We start from the raw sequence: 25,636 nt of genomic DNA, 5'->3' as shown, positions 1-25,636 counted from the left end.
GCCTGATGGATGTAGGGAAGAAGCTCCTCCTGAACCTGGGTGTTACAGTTTTCAGGCTCCTGTACCTTCTTCCTGATGGCAGGAGTGAAATTAGAGCATGGCCAGGGAGGTGTGTAGGAAGGAACTGCAGATGCTGTGTTCAACCGAAGATAGGCACAAAATGCTGTAGTAACTCAGCGGTGCAGGCAACATCTCTGGAGAGAAGGAATAGGTGACGTTTTGGGTCGAGACCCTTCTTCAGGGTGTGTGCGGGTCTCTGATGATGCTGGTTGCCTTTTGGAGGCAGCGACTCCTGGAGATACCTTCAAGGGTGGGATCTCAAAGATATAAGGAGAGAGAAACATAATATAGTGTTTCTGGTGGATTCCATAATGAAAGAAGTAATGGACGCAAGGAACGGCCATTGCTGGTTTACAAACAAAACCCACAAAGTACTGGAGTAGCGCAGTGGGTCAGGCAGTATCTGTGGAGGACATGGATTGGCGACATATCGGATCGGAACATTTCTTCAGACTAAAGGTACTGGGGGGGAGAAAGCAGAGACAGGAGGTGGAGGCAGGCCAAGTCAATAGACAATAGACAATAGACAATAGGTACAGGAGTAGGCCATTCAGCCCTTCGAGCCAGCACCGCCATTCAATGCGATCATGGCTGATCACTCTCAATCAGTACCCTGTTCCTGCCTTCTCCCCATACCCCCTCACTCCGCTATCCTTAAGAGCTCTATCCAGCTCTCTCTTGAAAGCATCCAACGAACTGGCCTCCACTGCCTTCTGAGGCAGAGAATTCCACACCTTCACCACTCTCTGACTGAAAAAGTTCTTCCTCATCTCCGTTCTAAATGGCCTACCCCTTATTCTTAAACTGTGGCCCCTTGTTCTGGACTCCCCCAACATTGGGAACATGTTTCCTGCCTCTAATGTGTCCAATCCCCTAATTATCTTATATGTTTCAATAAGATCCCCCTTCATCCTTCTAAATTCCAGTGTATACAAGCCTAATTGCTCCAGCCTTTCAACATACGACAGTCCCGCCATTCCGGGAATTAACCTAGTACCTCACCTGTACCCTATACAATTGTAATAATGCTTTCCTATTTCTAAACCTAAGCACAGGTCCACCACCTATTTTCCGGGTTCCAGAGCCTTGCCAGACCAACGGAGATCACGTAATAACAATTCAACAAAAAACACCTCTGACACTAATTATCCCCCTCCTGTGTCTCTAAGGCACCATGCGCTGTTAGAAACTTAAATAAAACAAATGTTAAATGTACAATATTTTTGCAGCGAAGCTTGCATTTCGTGCACGGGCAGCCTGGGCGCCGGTTAACGAATTGCCCATGGAAGTCACGGTGAAGTTTGGATCGGCGGCCGTCCGTGGGACCGAGCCGCCACTTTCCCGGCAGTCTCACGGCCCAGGCAGGGCAGAAATGTGAGGCCAGGTCACGATCGGCAAATGCCCATACCGGCGAGTTGGCACCGTCGTTGTATTTAGTACGAATTGTACTTAGTTCAGCCACGGAAGTCAATAGACAATAGACAATAGGTGCAGGAGGAGGCCATTCGGCCCTTCGAGCCAGCACCGCCATTCAATGTGATCATGGCTGATCATTCTCAATCAGTACCCCGTTCCTGCCTTCTCCCCATACCCCCTGACTCTGCTATCCTTGAGAGCTCTATCTAGCTCTCTCTTGAATGCATTCAGAGAATTGGCCTCCACTGCCTTCTGAGGCAGAGAATTCCACAGATTCACAACTCTCTGACTGAAAAAGTTTTTCCTCATCTCAGTTCTAAATGGTCTACCCCTTATTCTTAAACTGTGGCCCCTTGTTCGGCCCATCAGGTCTACTCCGCCATTCAATCATGGCTGATCTATCTCTCCCTCCGAACCCCATTCTCCTGCCTTCTCCCCATAACCCCTGACACCCGTACTAATCAAGAATCAATCTATCTCTGCCTTAAAAATATCCATTGATGGCCTCCACAGCCTTTTGTGGCAAAGACTTCCATGATCAGCTGCCTCATCCGGCCTAGGCACCACTTTTTCAGTTTTCCCAATTTTAACGCATCAAATTCTTTTGGAGATGGTAGTTAGAGGAATTCTCACCCATTGTACCAAACACACTTGTCAACGTACATTTAGTATAAGAAAATAACTGCAGATGCTGGTACAAATCGAAGGTATTTATTCACAAAATGCTGGAGTAACTCAGCAGGTCAGGCAGCATCTCGGGAGAGAAGGAATGGGTGACGTTTCGGGTCGAGACCCTTCTTCAGACTGATGTCAGGGGGGCGGGACAAAGGAAAGATATAGGTGGAGACAGGAAGATAGAGGGAGATCTGGGAAGGAGGAGGGGAAGAGAAGGACAGAGGAACTATCTAAAGTTGGAGAAGTCGATGTTCATACCACTGGGCTGCAAGCTGCCCAGGCGAAATATGAGGTGCTGTTCCTCGCTATGGCACTGGAGGAGGCCCATGACAGAAAGGTCAGACTGGGAATGGGAGGGGGAGTTGAAGTGCTCGGCCACCGGGAGATCAGTTTGGTCAATGCGGACCGAGCGCAGGTGTTGAGCGAAGCGATCGCCGAGCCAGCGCTTGGTTTCGCCGATGTAAATAAGTTGACATCTGGAGCAGCGGATGCAATAGATGAGGTTGGAGGAGGTGCAGGTGAACCTTTGTCTCACCTGGAAAGACTGTTTGGGTCCTTGGATGGAGTTGAGGGGGGAGGTAAAGGGACAGGTGTTGCATCTCCTGCGGTTGCAGGGGAAAGTGCCCGGGGATGGGGTGGTTTGGGTAGGAAGGGACGAGTGGACCAGGGAGTTACGGAGGGAACGGTCTCTGCGGAACACAGAGAGGGGAGGGGTTGGGAAGATATGGCCAGTGGTGGGGTCCCGTTGTAGGTGACGGAAATGTTGGCGGATGATTTGTTGGATCCGCTGACTGGTGGGGTGGAAGGTGAGAACGAGGGGGATTCTGTCCTTGTTGCGAGTGGGGGGAGGGGGAGCAAGAGCGGAGCTGCGGGATGTAGAAGAGACCCTAGTGAGAGCCTCATCTATAATGGAGGAGGGGAAGCCCCGTTTCCTGAAGAATGAGGACATCTCTGACGCCCTAGTGTGAAACACCTCATCCCGGGCGCAGATGCGGCGTAGACGGAGGAATTGGGAGTAGGGGATAGACTTTTTGCAGGGGACCGGGTGGGAAGAAGTGTAGTCCAGATAGCTGTGCGAGTCAGTGGGTTTATAGTAAACGTCCGTCACTAGTCTGTCTCCTGTGATGGAGATGGTGAGGTCCAGAAACGGGAGGGAGATGTCGGAGATAGTCCAGGTATATTTAAGGGCAGGATGGAAATTGGAAGTGAAGTGTATGAAATCAGTGAGTTCTGCATGGGTACAAGAGGTAGCACCAATGCAGTCGTCGATTAGCGGAGGTAGAGTTCGGGGATGGGGCCGGTATACGCCCAGAACAGGGATTGTTCGACGTACCCGACAAAGAGGCAGGCGTAGCTAGGGCCCATGCGAGTGCCCATAGCTACGCCTCTGGTTTGGAGGAAGTGGGAGGAGTCAAAGGAGAAGTTGTTGAGGGTAAGAACCAGCTCTGCTAGGCGGAGGAGAGTGTTGGTAGATGGGGATTGGCTGGTTCTACGGTCGAGGAAGAAACGGAGGGCTTCGAGACCATCCTTGTGGGGGATGGAAGTGTAGAGTGACTGGACATCCATGGTGAAGATGAGGGAGTGGGGGCCTGGGAACCGGAAGTTATCGAGGAGATGGAGAGCGTGTGAGGTGTCTTGGACGTAGGTGGGGAGGGATTTAACCAGGGGGGATAGGATGGAGTCGAGGTAGGTGGAAATAAGTTCGGTGGGACATGAACAACGTACATTTAAAATGTTACAGTGTGGTGAAAGTAAGGCTATTGAATATCCTAGTAGCTTATTCTACCATCATACAATGTGCTGAAGAATTCAGATTGGAATGGAATGAAAAGTTTATGTTACTATTATTCTCTGTAGGCAAAATAATTTATTAAGGGCATCTGAGAACTCTGTAGGATTATTTGACAGCTTAGCTATGTAGGGTATTAAAAAAGAAACTCCTTAATGAATAGGGCTTACACTTAAACAAGAGAACACCAGAGTTATTGTTACCCAATGCACTTAGACAATGCCCGAGTTCAGCTGGCTGCTTTTAATTCCAGCCCCCTCAAAGAAACGTTTTTATGCTACCTGTCTTCATAGTTGCTCAAGTTTCTTCAACTTTTAAGTCAACAAAGCCCCATTTCTTTTTGAGCCCATGAAAAAAAAACCTAGCTGTGAAATCTGTATACTTTTGTGCTGTAACACAGTTGATGGAGAGATAAGGGCTATATTATCCAGATAGGTATTGTTTTACCCGCTTGTTAACGATATCTTTTAGTTTTGGTTTATGTCTCTGTTGTATGTCCTCTTTGTTCTGCTTTCGTGCAGAAAGAATGTAACCTGCATCGACCAGACGTCGAAAGCAATATGCTTCTATTTGTCAATTTCATGCCCTGATGGATTTTAATTATAAAATGTATGACAAAGAAGAAATGTGATCCAAGTAGATCCAGCGGTGTAAATAAATGGCTGAATTCACAAGCAAACAAGAATCCTCGATGAAATTGAGTGCAGAAACGAGTAGGTGACATAGTGTGTAGGAAGGAACAGCAGATGCTGCTTTACACCGAAGATAGACACAAAATGCTGGAGTAACTCAGCGGGGCGGGCAGCAACTCTGGAGAGAAGTAATGGGTGACGTTTTGGATCGATGCCCTTTCATGAAGTCTTCCTCCCTCCTCGAGACAGCTTAATCACTTAAATCTCCAAAATGGTTGCTGACATAAAAGCTGATTATGCGCCTACTGTATCAATGAATCAATCTAAGTACCTTCTTACGACATGGAGGTTCTGAGATTGGACCCATGTTAGTTTCAAAGGTGGTACACTAGACCCTTCAAACCCAGTTCGACCCAAAACGTCACCTATTCCCACACGCTACGCCATTCAGACATCGTAACGGTTCCCAGGGGTTATGGGGAAAAGGCAGGAGAATGACTGAATGGCGGAGTAGACTTAATGGGCCAAATGGCCTAATTCTGCTCCTATAACGTATGAACTTATAACCAATGAAATTCAGAAATAGTGGCTGTACTTTTGAGTCATCGTAATAACTGTATGTTCAAGACATAATCAATTTTCATGGGAAATATTGGTTGAAATGTTGCATATTATTCTTCATAGTATCATTTTCAGACCACAAATCTGTATCCAGTACTGAAAATATTGTGAATTATTTTTCTAGGGTGCACTGGGAATGTAAAATATACGGTGTAAATCAGATTGAGGGTTAGTTGCATCGATTTTGAAATAGCATGCTCAATTATAGCAGACTTGGATTCTCCAAAAGCAGAACTGTTTTTTCAGTCTGCAGAAGGGTCCCGACCCGAAACATCACTCATCCTTTTTCCTCCAGAGATGCTGCCTGATCCGCTGAGTTACTCCAGCACTTTGTGTCTATCTTTGGTGTAAAACAGCATCTGCAATTCTTTGTTTGGTCATTTTGGATTCTCACCAGAACTGGAAGCGAGAACTGCCGTCAATGAAATGCTGCTATTTATGCCAGGGTTGCATCTGAATTAAAGCTAACCTGGTGAATACTGGGAGATAAAGTACCTGCACGACTTGTTAAACCAGGAAACAAGAGACCGGGAGGAAGGGGACGGGATGACGCTGGATGTGACCGGCGAGGGGTGAAGATGGTAGGAGAGGAGAGGTAACCGGGGGTCAAGCCTCCTGCACCCTCGAGGTCGGCTGCGGGGAGCAAAGTTGGACGGGCGAGGAGAGGGACATCTGCTCACTGTTCAACCCGCACGTCCAAGGGAAGGCAACGGCTGGAGGCCCGCAACAGCCTGGGGCTCGCCTGGAGCGGGAACCGAGCAGAATACCTAGAGCATGGACTGGACTCTGAAAATGGCCCCAAAACATGGCGCCTCTTGCATGCAGGATCGGTGGACTATTTCTGTACACTTGCTAATCGGGGATGTGCTTGGGTATGGCAATACTCTACTGGACTGTTTGTAACAAAATAATTTCACCGTGCGTTTGCACTTCTCACATGTGACAATAAAAGCACCAGTGTACCACCTTTGAAACTAACATGGGTCCAATCTCAGAACCTCCATGTCTTAAGAAGGCACTTAGATTGATTCATTGATACTGTAGGCGCATAATCAGCTTTTATGTCAGCAACCATTTCGGAGATTTAAGTGATTAAGCTGTCTCGAGGAGGGAGGAAGACTTCATAAAGTCCAGCCATGGCATTTGTCATACAGTCGTACAGCACAGAAACAGGCCCTTTGGGCCCGACTTGCCCATGCCAACCAAGTTGCCCCATCTCACTAGTCCCACCTGCCTGCATTTGGTCCATATCCTTCTAAACCTTTCCTGCCCATGTACCTGGCCAAATGTCTTTTAAATCCTGTCATAGTACCTGCATCAACTACCTCCTTTTTAGTTTAGTTTTGTTTAGAGATACAGGCGGAAACAGGTCCTTGGGTCCACGCTGACTGGAGATCCCCACACGGTTACACTATCCTACACACACTAGGGATGATTTACAATTTTACCAAGCCAATTAGCCTACAAACCTTTACGTCTTTAGAGTGTGGGAGGAAACCGGAGCTCCCGGAGAAAACCCAGGCGAGTCATGGGGAGAAGGTACAAACGCCATACAGACAGCACCTGTAGTCAGGATCGAACCTGGGTCTCTGGCGCTGTAAGGCAGCAACTCTACCGCTGCGCCACCATGACGCCCTCTGGCAGCTCGTTCCATATACCCACCCTATGTGAAAATGTTGCCCCTCAGGTTCCTATTAAATCTTCCCGCTCTCACCATAATCCTATGTCCTCTGGTTCTAGATTCCCTTACTCTGGGTAAAAATGATTTCTGTTGGCCTTCACATTAACCATCAGCCATCAGCACAGTAGCGCAGCGATAGAGTTGATGCCTTACAGCGCCAGAGACCCGGGTTCGATCCTGACCACGGGTGCTGTCTGTATGGAGTCTGTACGTTCTCCCTGTGACCTGCATGGGTTTTCTCCGGGAGCTCCATTTTCCTCCCACACTCCAAAGATGTGCAAGTTTGTAGGTTCTTTGGCTTTGGTAATTGTAAATTGTTCCTAGTGTCTAGGGTAGCGCTAGTGTACGGAGTGATCCCTGACTCTCAGTCTGATGAAGGGTCTCGACCCGAAACATCACCAATTTCCATAGATGCTACCTGACCTGTTGAGTTACACCAGCATAGTGTGTTTATCTACGGGGTGATCGCTGGTTGGTGCGGACTCGGTGGGCCAAAGGGCCTGTTTCTGCGCTGTATCTCTAAAGAGGATCAAATTCTCTACGGAACGTTTCCATGGTCTTCTCAAATGTACAGTGTCCTCAGTGTCTTTTCCGCCATTTTGACTACTATGCTGACCCAATATCCTGGAAAATTCAGAGGCAGTTTTAAGGGAAGTGATCAGTGCATTAGCCCTTAGAATAAGGGCTATGTACTGTGCATGATAATTGGATTGTTTGTACATGTTGACTTAATAGCTAATTCCTCATAGAAACTTGAATGTAATATCATTGTCAAGTATAACATTGTTATTGCTTGTGCTTGAAATATTTGAAGAATTTCATTATGTTTGATGTTGGGATGGAAATGAAGTGTAAATGGAGTCACAGTAAACAGGGAAAGTATTATAGTTAATCAGTCAAAGGAAGAAGACTGAGGCACTAATTCTGGAGCCCAACAATGCTTTGTGTTGTACGTTGGTTTTCACAGCAGACCCATTAAAAGAGCAGTACACTGTGTTATTTACACTGCGGCAAAAAAGCAACGAAGTGAAAATTTGACTAGACTAAATAAAAATACGTCAGATGCTGGTAGTGTTGAACAAGGCAAAAGCAATGGAAAACATGGCAGGTCATCGACATCTCTGGAGAGATGAGATCTGTTCATTTTTCTGTGTATCGACCGGTGTACCAAATGGATTGACTGGGCTTATATTCACTGGAATTTCGAAGGATGAGAGGGGATCTTATAGAAACATACAAAAATTCTTAAGGGATTGGACAGGCTAGATGCAGGAAAAATGTTCCCGATGTTGGGGGAGTCCAGAACCAAGGGTCACCGTGTAAGAATAAGGGGTAGACCATTAGGACTGAGATGAGGAAAAACTTTTTCGCCCAGAGAGTTGTGAATCTGTGGAATTCTCTGCCGCAGAAGGCAGTGGAGGCCAATTCACTGGATGAGTTCAAGAGGGAGTTAGATAGAGCTCTTAGGGCTAACGGATTCAAGGGATATGGGGAGAAAGCAACAACGGGGCACTGATTTTGGATGATCAGCCATGATCATATTGAATGGTGGTGCTGGATCGAAGGGCCGAATGGCCTATTCAGCCGATTTTCTGTGTATCAAAACTAGAAAATATGGGCTAGAGAGGTATATTAAATCAGTCGGGAAAGGGGAAGGAGTTTAAAGAACAAACAAACTCCGAGAGAAATCGTGATTGAGATCATTGTAATCTTAGTCAATGATGGAGTCAGAGGAAGGGTCCCGACCCGAAACGTCACCCACCCTTGTTTTCCAGAGATGCTGCCTGACCCACTGAGTTACGCCAGCACTTTGTGTCTGTCGATGGCAGAAATATATTTCTCTCTACTAAAACTTATAGTAAGATTATTTGTGACGGGTTTGACTTAGTTGAGTTTACTAACTGCTAATTTCTGAGCTTTTCGTGGTTATCTCTTCTGAAAGCTGTCACATGGTACAGCGAGCATTTACCTTGAGACCAATATCTCTCAACAACATTTAAGAGACTTTCAGATAGGCTGAGTGTTTTATTGCTGTTTTATATGTCCCAAAATAGAACAACAAACTATAAATTCAATGGCAATAACCTTATTAGCATTGATGTACAAAGGGATTTTGGGGTCCAAGTCCACAGATTCCTGAAAGTGGCAACATAAGTAGACAGAGTGGTAAAGAAGGCATAGGGTATGTTTAACTTCATAGATCTGGACTTTTGGAGGGTATAACTTTAAGGCAAGAGGGGCAACGTTTAAATTAGATGTGCTAGCGGAGTCAGTGGGTATGGGGAGAAGGCAGGAACGGGGTACTGATTGAGAATGATCAGCCATGATCACATTGAATGGCGGTGCTGGCTCAAAGGGCCGAATGGCCTCCTCCTGCACCTATTGTCTAATGTCTATTGTCTATTGCTGGGCAAGTTTTTTACAGAATGGTGGATGCCTGGAACGTGATCCCAGAAGTGGTGGTGGAGGCGGGTACAACAGTGGCATTTAAGAGGCTTTTGGATATGTGCCTGGATATAATCATTCCTGCCATCGGGAAGAAAGTATAGGAGCCTTAAAACTGTAACGTCCAGGTTCAGGAGTAGCTTCTTCCCTATAAACAATCAGGCTATTAAACGCAAAAACCTCCAAATAAGCTGTGAACTGGATAGACGGGACATTGCTTTAGTCATTTTGCACTGTTATGGTTTGTTTTATGTGTGTGTATGTATGTATATGTATGTGCATGTGTATATTAATGTGTATACACATACATATATATACACACATAAAACAGACAAACCATAATAGTGCAAAAAGACAAAACCAGTGCCCCAGTGTGCGTGTATATATACACATGTGTATGTATATAAATATATATATATTGTATATATGTGTGTGTGTGTGTGTGGGTGTGTATGTATACATCCATGTTTTTATATTTATATATGTTTATGAATATGTATATATATATATACATATATGTTTAGTTTAGTTTAGTTTAGAGATACTGCCCAGAAACAGGCCCTTTGGCCCACCGGGTCCACGCCGACCAGCGATCCACGCACATTAACACTATCCTACACCCACTAGGGACAATTTTTACTTTTACCAAGCCATTTAATCTACAAACCTGTACGTCTTTGGAGCGTGTAAAGAAACCAAAGATCTCAGAGAAAACCCGTGCAGGTCACGGGGAGAACGTACAAACTCCGTACAGACAGCACCCGTAGTCGGAATCGAACCCGGGTCTCCGGCGCTGCATTCATTGTAAGGCAGCAACTCTACCGCCGCGCCACTGTGACCGCCCTAAATATGTATACACACACACAGATAGATATATATATATATATATATATAAATTGTGTATATTCACTGAGCTTTTCTTTGTTTATTATATTGTTTACAGACTACTATGTTTCCATATTCATTTGTGCTGCTGCAAGTAAGAATTTCATTGTTCTGCTTGGGACTTATGACAATAAAACACTTTTGACTCTTGAACACTCTTACAGATTTTTAGTAAACTTGGGCAGCAGAAGCTGGCCTAAACTTTCCAAATTATTTAAACTGTGCTGTTTCTTTTATATAAAACAAAATTAAGCAAAAGCCAACAGTGGTGTGCAGTAATGAACCAATCCTCGCCAAGGTAAGGAAGGCCGCATCCTGAGGGACGTTCCTTTGGGAAGGAGATGAGGAGGAATTTCTTTAGTCAGAGGGTGGTGAATCTGTGGAATTCATTGCCACAGAAGGCTGTGGAGGCCAAGACAATGGAAATTTTTAAGGCAGAGATAGATTCTTGATTAGTACGGGTGTCAGGGGCTATAGGGAGAAGGCAGGAGAATGGGGTTGAGAGGGAAAGATAGATCAGCCACGATTGAATCGCAGAGGAGACTTGATGAAATCTCAAGTCTCAAGTTGAGGCCAGTTCATTGGCTATATTTAAGAGGGAGTTAGATGTGGCCCTTGTGGCTAAAGGGATCAGGGGGTATGGAGAGAAGGCAGGTACGGGATACTGAGTTGGATGATCAGCCATGATCATATTGAATGGCGGTGCAGGCTCGAAGGGCCGAATGGCCTACTCTTGCACCTATTTTCTATGTTTCTATGTTTCTATAAACTGAATGGCCGAATTCTGCTCCTATTACTTATGAACCTATGAACTTATGACCTTATCCTGAGCAGTAAGTACAGCTCACCAAGTGGGAAGAAATGCAATACTCTTGTAGCAGAGTTAAAAGGCTGTCGATTTGTACCCAACCCTCAAAATCTGAGCGCAGATCCCAGGTTCAATCCTGAGCTCGGATGCCGTCCGTGTTGTCTGCACATTCTTCCTGGGACTGCATGAGTTTCCTCTGGGAGCCCTGGTTTCCGCCCACATCCCAAAGATGTGCGGGTTGGTAAGTCAGTGGGCAATGTAAACAGCCCCGAGTGTAGAGGGAATAGTATGGTCTGTGGCAGTAGCATGGGAATTGATGGGAATGCAGGAAGAATAAAATGGGATGAGTGTAGGTTTGGTGTAAACGAATTCTTGATGATCAATGCAGACTCAGTGAGCCAAGGACTTATTTCCGTGCTGTATAACTATGAATGTAGCCTAATATACACATAGTAATCATAAGTCCATATTTGGACAGGTACATGGATAGGAAAGTTTTAGAGGGATAATGGCCAAACGCGGACAAATAGTAGTAGTGTAGATGGGGCATATGGTTGGCATGGACAAATTGGGCCAAAGGGCCTGTTTGTGTGTTGTGTGACTCAATAACTATTAATTCTGCTGCATCTCGTTTGAAATAAATATAACCACTTTAATGCGGACAACATTTTGAGGGGCGCCTTTATGGTTTGAGTGGAGGTGTTCTATTTATGCCCCTGGCAGAAATAACCAAAGTATTTTTCTGCCAAGGATATTCATACCTGTTTACAAGAAATGAGCCCAATGTCAATGATACTTCCTTAACAAAGTGTCAATAGCTGTATTTATCCTTTCAAAGAAATCATGTAGCAAGTAGGAGTGACTTCCCAGGATTACAGGGTGTCAACATCAAGGAGGCACACATTTTGAAGTAGTTTTATATTTTCAAAAAAAGATGAAAATATTGAAACCTGCACCTGTGTATGTGTTACTGATACTGAGTAATTGTGTGAGTGGAAGCTTTACTTTATGGGAAATGTAGAGGGAGAGAAAGAGGGAGGGAGAGAGTGAGAGAGAGAGAGAGAAGAGAGAGAGAGGGAGAGAGGGAGAGGGGGAGGGGGAGGGGAGGGGGAGGGGGAGAGGGAGAGAGGGAGAGAGGGAGAGAGGGAGAGGGAGAGAGAGAGGAAGAATGAATAACAGTACTGTAAGCAGTACTTTATGGGAGAGAGAGAGAGGGAGGGAGGGGGAGAGGGAGAGGGAGAGGGAGAGGGAGAGGGAGAGGGAGAGGGAGAGGGAGAGGGAGAGGGAGAGGGAGAGGGAGAGGGAGAGGGAGAGGGGGAGAGAGAGAGACGGTGAGTAACAGCACTGAAATTGTGATGGCTAAAAGGAAGGAGAAGAAGTTTGAGGGGAGGAGATTTAAATGGGAAGGAAGAAAGGTGACTCATTACAGGGATTAGCAAACCAATATTCCGTCAGGTATATGAATCTTAATTGATGGCTACAACGCAAACACCATGCACTGTGATTGCACGCAAATGAAATCTAGAGGTAGCTTTGTCATGGACATTGAATTAGCTCCTTCTGTCAGGGCCTGGTTTGACTTTGAGTTTAATGCAAACTTTTGTTGACCGAAATGAAATCCAGATTGCTGGTGGTATAATCAGCCTATTGAATTACTATTTATTAAGATCCAACAACCATTTGTCACTTTCTTTTCTTCATCCATTGGACGATTGTTTGTGCTGCAAATCACGAGGTGCTGGAGGAACCTTGGGACTGAGGAAGGGTCTTGACCCAAAACACTGTCTGTCCATTCCTTCCACAGATGCTGCCTGAAGAAGAATCCCAACCTGAAACAGATGCTGCCTGCCCCCTGAGTTCCTCCAGCACTTTGCGTTTCGCACAAGTTTCCAACATCTGTAGTTTCTTGTATTTCAATTGCACCTTACTTTTCATGTTCTCTGTGTTCTTCACCGCCCAGATTTTATATCTAAATTTGCTGTTGTAGAGAACCCTTGAGGAGGGTTGAAGCAGGATAATATTATGTTGGGCCATTCCAAAGGTACTCTTATTTCAACCACTTCTAGTTTCCATCCATTAGTATCAGTTGATGCTCAGAATAGAGACATCTGGCAGATCATCTATTGCAAACATAGCAGGAGAACCAGCTGACCAAGTGTGTGACACTGGGAACAGCAGCACATGAAGCGAGTACTGTTGAGTACTGTCAGCAAACCAACAGTGCAAAATCTACAGATATTTTAAGCAATAAGTTCATATGTTAGGAAGAGGGGATGCTCAACGAGATCTGGGTGTCCTAGTGCATCAGTCACTGAAAGGAAGCATGCAGGTACAGCAGGCAGTGAAGAAAGCCAATGGAATGTTGGCCTTCATAACAAGAGGAGTTGAGTATAGGAGCAAAGAGGTCCTTCTACAGTTGTACCGGGCCCTGGTGAGACCGCACCTGGAGTACTGTGTGCAGCTTTGGTCTCCAAATTTGAGGAAGGATATTCTTGCTATTGAGGGCGTGCAGCGTAGGTTCACTAGGTTAATTCCCGGAATGGCGGGACTGTCGTATGTTGAAAGGCTGGAGCAATTAGGCTTGTATACACTGGAATTTAGAAGGATGAGGGGGGATCTTATTGAAACATATAAGATAATTAGGGGATTGGACACATTAGAGGCAGGAAACATGTTCCCAATGTTGGGGGAGTCCAGAACAAGGGGCCACAGTTTAAGAATAAGGGGTAGGCCATTTAGAACGGAGATAAGGAAGGACTTTTTCAGTCAGAGAGTGGTGAAGGTGTGGAATTCTCTGCCTCAGAAGGCAGTGGAGGCCAGTTCGTTGGATGCCTTCAAGAGAGAGCTGGATAGAGCTCTTAAGGATAGCGGAGTGAGGGGGTATGGGGAGAAGGCAGGAACGGGGTACTGATTGAGAGTGATCAGCCATGATCGCATTGAATGGCGGTGCTGGCTTGAAGGGCTGAATGGCCTACTCCTGCACCTATTGTCTATTGTCTATTGTTTATGTTCTAGGAGCAGAATAAGGCTATTCGGCTTATCAAGTCTACTCTGCCATTCGACCATGGCTGATCTATCTCTCCCTCTCAAACCCATTCTCCCGCCTTCTCCCCATAACCCCTGACACTATTCAAGAATCTGATAAGTGGAATGGCAAATGTATCTTGCGTTCTCAGAGATTCAATCAGAACTATTAAGGCTGCAGTGATTTTACATCTGAAGAGTCTGAAGAAGGGTCCCTTCATTTACATGTCACAGTATGTGTTACTGGCAAGACAGGCATTATTTTGCTCATCCCTCATTGTCTTTGGGAAGATGGTGGTGGCCCAGTATCACGACACATCTGACACACACAGATCTCAGTCCATCTGTTCCAGTATTCTCCTCCTGCCCCATCTTCACACACACACACACACACACACACACACACACACACACACACACACACACTTGGGGAACTTAACTGAGGGTGTAAACAAAAATGAGGAACTGGCCTTATGGTTAGGGCAGCACGGTGGCACAACGGTAGAGTTGCTGCCTTACAGCACCGGAGACCCGGGTTCGATCCTAACTACAGGTGCTGTCTGTACTGAGTTTGTACGTTCTCCCCGTGACCAGGTGGGTTTTCCTCCGGGTGCTCCGGTTTCCTCCCACATTCCAAAGACAATCGGGTTTGTAGAAACATAGAAATATAGAAAAATAGATGCAGGAGTAGGTTATTCTGCCCTCCGAGCCAGCACCGCCATTCAATATGATCATGGCTGATCATCTAAAATTAGTACCCTGTTCCTGCTTTTTCCCCATATCCCTTGATTCTTTTAGCCCTAAGAGCTAAATCTAACTCTCTCTTGAAAATATCCTGTGAATTGGCCTCCTTTGTCTTCTGTGACAGAGAATTCCACAGATTCACAACTCTCTGGGTGAAAAAGTTTTTCCTCATTCCATCCCAGTCTGGTCTATCCCTTATCCTTAAACTGCGACCCCTGGTTCTGGACTCCCCCAACATCAGGAACATTTTTCCTGCGTCTAGCCTGTCCAATCCTTTAAGAATTTTATATGTTTCTATAAGATCCTCTCTCATCCTTCTAAATTCCAGTGAATACAAGCCCAGTCGACCCATTCCTTCATCATATGTCAGTCCAACCATCCCGGGAATTAACCTGGTGAACCTACGCTGCACTCCCTCAATAGCAATAATGTTAATTGGCTTCTGTAAATTGTCCCTAGTGTGTAGGATAGAACTAGTGAATAGGTGATAGTTGGTCAGCACGAACACGGTGGGCCGAAGGGCCTGTTTCCACGCGGTATCTCTGAACTAAACTAAACTGGAGTTCTCCCTGAACTTCTGCTATATAACCTGAGAACATTTACACACATATTTCTCTTTGTCTTTGTTTCTCTTGAATAATCTCGTGACTTTACATCATAACCTGATTCAGCAAAAAGATGCCTTTGCTAATGCAACATTACACCACTGGTACAGCATCAGTTTACCGAGCTTTTATATTAAAATGAAAGGGAAGATCTCCTTTGTGTGTCATGTCTAATTTATAAAGCAGCTACTCGTGAAAATTATTCTCAGTTCTTTCCCACCTCTAAGCCTATGATAGATTATACAATTGTTCCACTTTTTATCTTAATTTATAATATTCCCCATTTTTCTGGTTTACTATCAGCATCTGCAGTTCCTTGTTTGGTTCAGTTTCCTTCCTTGCTTTAGTTTAGTTTAGAGATACAGCGTGGAAACAAGCCCTTCGGCCCACCAAGCCTGCGCCAACCAGTTATCACCCTGTACAAGTACACTCTCCTACACACTAGTGTTATGAGGGAGCGTTATGAAGCCCGTGATTAGACTCGTCCGTGATTATGATGGTGGCCTTGCCGAGGCAGCGTGAAGTGTGGATGGAGTCAATGGTAGGAAAGTTGGCTTGCATGATGGTCTGTGCTACGTTGTGTTTGGCTGCCTGCCACTGTATGTTGTTTCTTTTTTTTTTTTTCCTAATCAGATGTGTAGCACTTTGGTCAACGTGGGTTGTTTTTAAATGTGCTATACAAATAAAATTGACTTGACTTGACGTCCACAATTTCACACGAGTATCAATTAACGAAGTTGTTTATTTACCATTAACGACTTCCTTATTACCGTGCTTCACGTTTGCATTTATATTAATTGTCCTTGACGTTGTGCTTTTGTTGCAGCCTTGGCCGAACGTGTCCAATCTCGCCAAGGACTTCATTGACCGGCTGATCACGATCGACGCCGATGAGCGGATGGCAGCAGCTCAAGCCTTGAAGCATCCCTGGGTGGTGACCATGGCCGCGTCGTCCTCCATGAAAAACCTCCATCGCTCCATCTCCCAGAACTTGATGAGGAGGACCTCTTCTCGCTGTCAAAGCTCAAAGTCCGCAGAGACCATCAAGTCCAGCCGCTCTAGCAAGTCACGCCGTTTACGTGAGAAGGAGATTCGGGAGTTTAACCTTTGGTACCAGCACCACATGGAGCAGGACTAATTAGACGGCGGCCATTTTCCTTTTAAGTTAACTCAAATGTTCTCCTGGTAAATAAATCGTAATGAAAAGCCTAGACTTTCATTAGTTGGTTACCACTTAAAATGATTTAAGTGATGTTATACTGTACATAGCCTCAAGACTGCTACTGTGATTTTCTATTGGACTTTTTTAATATCAAAGTAAATTGACTCATCAGTGTTTAGCATTTCCATCTAATCAGCATTTAATCAGCAATAAAGACTATCTATCTATTATATTACTAAAACTCTGATGTCCGTGTTTGTGTGTATGTCCGTATGTGTGTATGTGGACAGTTTAACTTTTGACGCTCGCGCAGCATAGCGCACCATAGCGCTACAATTTTTGCACCACCATATTCACCATTATCCTGGCCATATATTACAATTACTTTCATTCAAATTGAAGCTACATTTTTAAAGCTAGAGAGATTTTAAAGTTTAAAATTTTCATTTCTAACCCATTTCCTGAAGGGCTTCAGCGTGTGACGTCACAATGGCACCCGTGCACCAATGAGAGATCAGCTCGCGCTCCCAGCCGGTGTTCAGCGTGTGACGTCACAATGCAATGCGACCCGCACGTCTTCAACAGATCAGTTCGCTCTCGCCCTACCTCCCCCCCCCATCCCGATCTTTCACTAATGCGCTCCCCCGCCCCCCCCCCCCCCGCTCCACGGACCTTTCACTAATGCGCTGCCCCCCCGGACCTTTCACCAATGCGCCCCCCCCCCCCCCGGGACCTTTCACTAATGCACTCCCCCACATTAATTATTTTTTAGATTAATTATTTTTTTTAAAGGCATTTATTTTAAGGTAGAGTTGTTGCCTTACAGGACCAGAGACCAGGTTTGATCCTGACTATGGGTTCTGTCTGTACGGAGTTTGTACGTTCTCCCCATGACCACATGGGTTTTCCCCGGGCGTTCCGGTTTCCTCCCAAATTCCAAAGAAATACAAGTTTGCAGGTTAATTGGCTTCGTTAAAATTTGTAAAATGGCCCTAGTATGTAGTATAGTGCTTGTGTATGGGGATTGCGGGTTGGCACGGAATCGGTGGGCCGAAGGGCCTGTTTCCGTGCTGTATCTCTAAACTAAAACAGTCAGAGAACTGGACTAATCTAATGGCCGACTCAAGATTCCATAATTACCACAGCGTTTGATAGAAAATTTATGAAGCTGTTAATTTAATTCAGGGGAATGCTCAAGAAAGTTATTTGGGTTAATTTCCATAGGACCAGGAGGAATATTAATGCCCTTAGCCTTATTTTCTCCCTTTATTGAAGCATTAGTTTGCAGTACTTTTATTTTCCATTTGTCAGCCGACTTCAGTTGATGTGCTGAAAAGGAGACAAGAATCCAATAATTGATGATTAAAATTTGTCATATCTCCAGTGGATGTCTTAGGGCATTTTCAGTTCAATGGTACAGGTACACCACTGTTTTTAAGGTCATAATGTCAAAATTGACAAGGATAGAATTAGGCCCTTCGACCCTTCTACTCTACTGCCATTCAATCATGGCTGAGCTATCTCTCCTAACCCCATTCTCCTGCCTTCTCCCCATAATCTGTGACACCTGCACTTATCAAGAATCTATCTGTCTCTTCCATAAAAATATCCATTGACAGCTTCGACAGCCTTCTGTGGCAAAGAATTCCACAGATTCACCACTCTCTGACTAAAGATAACCCTCATCATCTTCCTAAAGGAACGTTCTTTAATTTTCCGATCCCCCTTAGTTCCAGAGCCTTGCTGGATTATCCATTTTGCCCGACCAACAGAGACCACGGCATCCGAGCAGAGTCGAATGTCGAATGGTACCAGAATGGTCCAGTTAGGCCGCCCAGAGGCCGAGATACCGGCCTGCAAAGTCAGCTTCGGAAATCAGCTATGGGAACGGATTTGCTGGCTCCGGCCGGGCTGGAGTTCCAGAACCCTGGGCACGAGGCAAATATCACCCACCGATCAGCCTCGGAAGTCCCGATAAGGTAAAGATTGGCCACCTCACCTGGTCTAGGCGCCACAATTTTGGGGGAACTTCTGGGGGGGATTTCCAGTGCGCTCTCCTAATTTTTATAGGATCAAAGGAGGTGCTGAACCCTCAGTTGCTAGAAAACCAGTGGTGGACCTGTACTTTAATGTCAGCTTGTAGGGACATAGGGATTGGCTGGGAGTTCGAACCCTCGGATTGGCTAACGATGTCACGAGGTGTGCCAGCGCGGGAGAGACAAGTTAGTCTAGTGTTGAACTCCATCCAGTAAGGACGTATTCGTTGGTTGTCTACAGTTGTGAGTATTGCGTTTGTTACGGGGTTTTTGCCCATGCAAATAAACTCCGTCTTCAACACTCACCCGCTTCTGGACTCGCCACATTGGTGACCCCGACGTGATCGACGATCACAAGAAGATGTCTCAGGAAGGAGCGAACAGTGGGCAGCCCAACGCGACCGGCGTTCACCTGCCCCCGTTCTGGGCCCATCAACCGCACCTGTGGTTCGTACAGGTAGAGTCCCAGTTCCACATCAAGAGAGTCGTGGAGGACCAGGACAAGTTCCACCATCTGGTAAGCTGCCTACAGCCCGAGGTGGCCGCGGGGGTGGGACGGTACCTGACCAACCCTCCCCAAACCGAGAGGTACGAGGGGCTCAAGAGGCTCCTCCTGAGGGTTTGTGGCTTTAGCCAGAACCAGCGGGCTCTGAAGCTCCTACATCTACCGGAGCTGGGGGACCGGCTACCGTCCGCCCTAATGACCGAGATGCTTACCTTGATCGGCGACCACCAGCCGTGCATGATGTTTGAAGCGGCATTCCGGGAGAAATTGCCCCGGGACGTCAGGTTAGTTTTGGCAGACGTCTCCTTTGCAGACCCGGTGGCGTTCGCGGAGAAGGCGGACGCCCTCGTAACGGAGGCCCCGACGGGAGACGAGTCGGTAAACCGGGTTTCCAGGCTTAGGAGCGACTGGCCGCGCGGCCCCCGATCAGTTCGCTGCGGTCCTCGCCGAGTTCCCGGAGCTCCTCGTACAGCGGTTCGATGCCCCTTCCGCCAAGCACGGGGTCGTCCATTTCATCCCTACGGAGGGGCCGCCTGTATTCGCCCGGGCTCGGCGTCTGCCCCCCGACAAGCTGGCCATGGCTCGGGAGGAGTTCCTGAATTTGGAACGGCTGGGGATCGTTCGGCCTTCAGACAGCCCGTGGGCCTCCCCCTTGCATATGGTCTCCAAAGCATCTGGGGGGTGGAGACCATGCGGGGACTACCGGCGTCTTAATGCTGCCACCCGGCTTGACCGTTATCCGGTCCCTCACATACAGGACTTCTCAGCCAGCCTCGAGGGCGCTACGGTGTTTTCAAAGATCGATTTGGTGCGGGGATATCATCAGATCCCCATCCACCCACCGGACATTCCCAAGACGGCTACGATTACTCCGTTTGGTTTATTTGAGTGGTTGCGCATGCTGTTCGGTCTCAAAAACGCGGCTCAGGCATTCCAACGTCTCATGGATCATGTGGGTCGCGGGTTGTCTTTTGTGTTTATTTATCTCGACGACATCCTGGTTGCTAGTCGTTCGGTCCCAGAGCACCTGGTCCACCTTCGCACTGTGTTCCAGAGGCTGCAGGACCACGGCCTGATCCTCCACCCGTCCAAATGCCAGTTCGGCCTGTCCTCGGTGGATTTCCTGGGCCACCGGGTCACACCGGCCGGTGCCACTCCCTTGCCCGCTAAGGTGGATGCCGTCCGCTCTTTCCCCCGCCCTACCACCATCAAAAGCTTGCAGGAATTCGTGGGCATGGTGAACTTTTATCACCGGTTCGTGCCTGCGGCAGCTCGGATCATGCGCCCCCTTTTTCAATGCCTCGCGGGTACACCACCATGCTCGTGCACCCCCGCTCCTCGGCCCCCACGGCCCTGACGGTGGACGCCTCAGCCGTGGCGGTGGGTGGGGTCTTAGAGCAGCAGGTCGATGGTCACTGGCAGCCTCTGGCATTTTTCAGCCGGCAGCTTACTCGACCTGAGCTGAACTACAGTGCCTTCGACAGGGAGCTCCTGGCCCTCTATTTAGCTGTCCGTCATTTTCGCTATTTTTTGGAGGGCCGCTCTTTTGTTGCCTACACGGATCACAAACCCCTCACGTTTGCTTTTTCTAAGGTCTCAGATCCGTGGTCGGCCCGCCAGCAACGGTACCTCACCCTCATTTCGGAGTTCACCACGGATGTTCACCACATCGCGGGTAGGCTTAACGCCGTTGCTGACGCCCTGTCCCGGCCGGCCATTTCCTCTGTTGCTGCGGTGGAGGTTGAGGTGGATTTTCGGGAGCTAGCGGAGGCTCAGCGCCTGGAAGACATTGCCTCAGCGTACGCCTCCACCGCCTCAGGGTTGCGGTTGGCCCAGGTGGCATGCGGCCCCACAGGTACCACAGTTTGGTGTGACGTTTCACTTCCCCGCCCTCGCCCGGTTGTGCCGACCGCCCTGCGGCGTAAGGTTTTTGAGGCCATTCATGGCCTGGCACACCCGTCCATTCGGGCGACCTCGGCTATGGTAGCCACCCGATTTGTCTGGCACGGCCTGCGGAAGCTGGTGGCCGCCTGGGCCCGCGCCTGTGTCCCGTGCCAGACCTCCAAGGTCCACCGCCACGTCCAGCCTCCGTGTCAGAATTTCGTGATTCCGCCCGTCTGTTTTTTCCACATTCATGTAGATTTGGTTGGTCCATTGCATTACTCTAGGGGCTACACTCATCTCCTGACAGTGGTAGACCGTTTTACTCGTTGGCCGGAGGCTTTTCTGTTGTCGGACACCTCAGCGGCCTCCTGCGCACGAGCCCTGGCGTTACATTGGGTTGCCCGTTTCGGCGTCCCGGCCATCATCACTACCGACCGGGGCGCCCAGTTCACCTCGTCCCTGTGGGTCACGCTTGCGCAGCTGTATGGGTCTCGCTTGCAGCAGACTACCGCCTATCATCCCCAGGCTAACGGGATGGTAGAGCGCTTCCACCGACAGCTGAAGGCGTCCCTCTGTGCCCGCCTGACCGGCCCTGACTGGGCTGACCAGCTGCCTTGGGTCCTCCTCGGTATTTGCACGGCCCCTAAGTCTGATCTGGGTACTTCCTCGGCGGAACTCGTCTATGGCTCGCCCCTGCGGGTGCCGGGTGACATTATTCCTCCATCCTCCGCCCTGACGTCTTCCGTCCCGTCAGTTTTGCCTTCTCTCCGGGCTCGGGTAGGTTCCCTGGCCCCGGTCCCGGCCTCCCGTCACGGGAGTACCGCAGCGCACGTACCTGCGGACTTGCACGACTGCGAGTTCGTTTTCCTCCGGCAGGATTCCCACCGGCCCCCTCTGCAGCCGGTCTACCAAGGCCCGTTCCAGGTGCTGAAAAGAGGGGAGGTCACCTTCATTCTGCAAGTGGGCACCCGACAGGAGCTTGTCTCTGTCTCCCGACTTAAATCGGCCCACTTAGACCAGGACCGTCCCGTTCTGGTGGGTCAACCTCCTCGCCGGGGCCGCCCTCTGGCCGGTCCACCTGGTTTCCCAGCTTCGTCTTCTTCCCCGCCGCTTGGGTCTCCGCTGCCCCCGGTCGTGTTTCCTCTGCCCCCTCCAGCTACGCCGCCTCCACCTGCAGGGCCCTCCCTGCCTTCCCCTCCAGCTTCGCTCCCATCGCCTCCACCTGTAGGGCCCTCCCCGCCTCCCTCGTTGTCGGGGGTACCGGCCTCCCCTCCCCGGACCCGTTCAGTTCGGGCGGTCCGGCTGCCCGTTAGGTACCGTACCGAGGGTTCTGAGGGGGGGTCATGTAGGGACATAGGGATTGGCTGGGAGTTCGAACCCTCGGATTGGCTAACGATGTCACGAGGTGTGCCAGTGCGGGAGAGACAAGTTAGTCTAGTGTTGAACTCCGTCCAGTAAGGACGTATTCGTTGGTTGTCTATAGTTGTGAGTATCGCGTTTGTTACGGGGTTTTTGCCCATGCAAATAAACTCCGTCTTCAACACTCACCCGCTTCTGGACTCGCCACAAGCTGTACTTTATTGTCACCTGTACATAGCTACATAGACAATAGGTGCAGGAGTAGGCCATTCAGCCCTTCGAGCCGGCACCGCTATTCAATGTTATCATGGCTGATCATCTAAAATCAGTACCCCGTTCCTGGTTTTTCCTCATTTCCCTTGATTCCTTTAGCCCTAAGAGCTAAATTCCTAGGTACAATTAATATTTTTTTTCATACAATCTTACAGTAACGTGCGCAATCATTCAAGGGTGTAAGAACAGTTGATTATACTAAGCCAGTCTAAAGAATCGCCATGTTTCCGGCACCAACTTGTATCCTTCAAGTTTCAAAGTTATTAAGAATGTAGTCATAACCTGGCCTTAATGGCCCACTGTTTTTTATAAGGAAGCCTTCTACTGCTTCCACTGTGGGCATCAGTCATCTAACTGAAGTCTAACTGAGTTTAGAAGAATGAGGGGGGACTTCATTGCAACATACAAAATAGTGAAAGGCTTGGATAGAGTGGATGTGGAGAGGATGTTTCCACTAGTGGTAGAGTCTAGGACTAGAGGTCACTGCCTCAGAATTAAAGGATGTTTTTTTAGAAAGGAGATGAGGAGAAATTTCTTTAGTTAAAGGGTGGTGAATCTGTGGAATTCTTTGTTACAGAAGACTGTGGAGGCCAAGTCAGTGGATATTTTCAAGGCAGAGATAGATAAATTCTTGATTAGTATGGGTGTCAAGTTATGGGTAGAAGGCAGGAGAATGGGATTAGGAGGGAGAGATAGATCAGCCATGATTGAATGGCGGAGTAGACTTGATGGGCCGAATGGCCTAATTCTACTCCTATTCCTTATGACCTTATGAAGCTCATTGTTAAAATGGCAGAGAAGAATGATCATGAGAAAGGGTGATGAGTTCAACACGCCAACCTTGAACTCTGAGTACTATTACAATGCTTTGGCCCAAAGCTATGGACAAAAAATAGTTATTTTTGTAGAATGGTAGCATCACCGGAACATTGTTTCTTAAATTATTTATTATTCATTCGCATAAATATTGGGTATTTTTTGCGTCAATAACGTATCTTTTATTTGACTCTATTTTGCAAAATGCAAATAATAAAAATGGTTCAGTAACTGATGAGTTAACATCTGGCATCAAAGAGGGGAATTAAACCTAAATATCTAACTGAATGAATGCAGACATGGGTCAATTGTTACTGTATGTGTAAATGATCATCCAACTTTACATTAGATTGCAATCATTATCTTTTCTTTAATCATCATGTGAGAAAATGAAGTCCTAAGTATCTCTACAGATTAGTTTAGTTCAGTTTAGAGATACAGCGCAGAAACAGGTCCTTCGGCCCACCGAATCCCTGCCGACCATGTTCCCCGCACTTAACACTACCCTACACATACGAGAAACAATTTACATTCACATCAATGGCCAATCACGGTGGCGCAGCGGTAGAGTTGCTGCCTTACAGCAAATGCAGCGCCAGAGTCCCAGGTTCAATCCTGACTACGGGTGCTGTCTGTACGGAGTTTGTATGTTCTCCCCGTAACCTGTGTGGGGTTTCTCCAGGATCTTAGGTTTACTCCCACACTCCAAAGACGTACAGGGTTGTAGGTTAATTAGCTTGGTAAAGGTTAAAATTGTCCCTAGTGTGTGTAGGATAGTGTTAACGTGCGCAGATCGCTGGTCGGCGTGGATCCGGTGGACCGAGGGCCTGTTTCGCGCTGTATCTCTAAACTAAACAAAACTAATCTAAACAATGCCAATTAACCCACAAACCTGTACGAATTTGGAGTGTGCAAGGAAACCAGAGCACCCGGGGAAAACCCACACAGTCACGGGGAGAACGTAAAAACTCCATACAGTCAACACCCGTAGTCGGGATCGAACCTGAGTCTCTGGCGCTGTAAGACAGCAACTCTACCGCTGCACCACCGTTAAGCCAGAAATCTGGACAGACATGTGGTATGATCTACCACTCTGAAGAGTAGGTGCTCAGTGAAACCAAGAAGATGATGATGAGGAACACAGATAAATGGTGAGGACGCAGTATTCTTAAATAGGAGACTGTAAATTGATGTAGTCAACTGACCAATGATAAATACAACATAGAACAGTACAGCACAGGGCCCTTCAGCCCACAATGTTTGTGCCGAGCAAGATGCCAAGTTAAATTGATCTTATCTGCCTGTATGCGATCCATATCCCTCTATTCCTTGTACTTCCACTTGCCTACCTGAAAGCTTCTTAAACGCCACTATTGCATCTTAAATCTTCAGGAAAAGTTCAGAATTCATCAATCTGAATGAAGCTTCCACCACTACCTCTACTCTCACCACTCTGTGTTAAATAACTTGCCCTGCACATCCCTATTAAACGTTCCCCCTCTCACCTTATAGCTGATATTAATGCCCTCTAGTGTTCGACTTTTCCACCCTGGGCAAAAGATTCTGACTGTCTAGCCAATCTATGCCTCTCATAACTTTATATACTTTAAATCTGCATCTATATACTAAGACTCTCGTTTGTTTGTTTGTTTGTTCCTGAACTACAGCCAAAACGGTGCACGATAGCGTGACAATTTTAGGCCCATCTTACTCACCGTCATCCCTTTTGTGCTAATGGAAGAAGTTTCATTGAAATTGGTTATTCACATTTTAAAGTTTAAATCTATCTCCTAGAGAGGGAGGGGGGGAGGGAGGGACGGGGGGAGGATGGGGGATAAGGGGGGTTGAGGGGGAGGGGAAGGGGGAGGGGAGGGTGGAGGGGGGGTGGAGAGAGGGGGAGGGGGAGAGGGGAGGGGGAGTGGGGGAGGAGAGGGTGCTGCACCAATACAGGAGAGATTTGGGCCCAACGGGTCCACTTGGTCTAGTTTATCATCATCATATCATATCATATATATACAGCCGGAAACAGGCCTTTTCGGCCCACCAAGTCCGTGCCGCCCAGCGATCCCCGCACATTAACACTATCCTACACCCACTAGGGACAATTTTTACATTTACCCAGCCAATTAACCTACATACCTGTACGTCTTTGGAGTGTGGGAGGAAACCGAAGATCTCGGAGAAAACCCACGCAGGTCACGGGGAGAACGTACTAA

The 25,636-nt window shown here is 47.5% G+C and overlaps 1 protein-coding gene across 1 annotated transcript in view; it reads left to right on the top strand.

The window, feature by feature from the left end:
- The window catches only part of LOC144592597 (serine/threonine-protein kinase H1-like), a 39,204-nt gene extending 22,447 nt beyond the window's left edge, over positions 1-16,757 (top strand). Inside the window, exon 3 of the mRNA XM_078397251.1 lies at positions 16,212-16,757. Coding sequence (XP_078253377.1) covers positions 16,212-16,523 — 312 coding nt within the window. The 3' untranslated portion in view covers positions 16,524-16,757. The remainder of the gene's footprint in view (positions 1-16,211) is intronic.
- The last annotated feature ends 8,879 nt before the right edge of the window (positions 16,758-25,636 follow it).

The sequence above is a fragment of the Rhinoraja longicauda genome, chromosome 4 (genome assembly GCF_053455715.1).
Source record: "Rhinoraja longicauda isolate Sanriku21f chromosome 4, sRhiLon1.1, whole genome shotgun sequence".
Lineage (NCBI taxonomy): Eukaryota > Metazoa > Chordata > Chondrichthyes > Rajiformes > Arhynchobatidae > Rhinoraja > Rhinoraja longicauda.
This window is presented reverse-complemented; position numbering and strand designations above follow the sequence as displayed.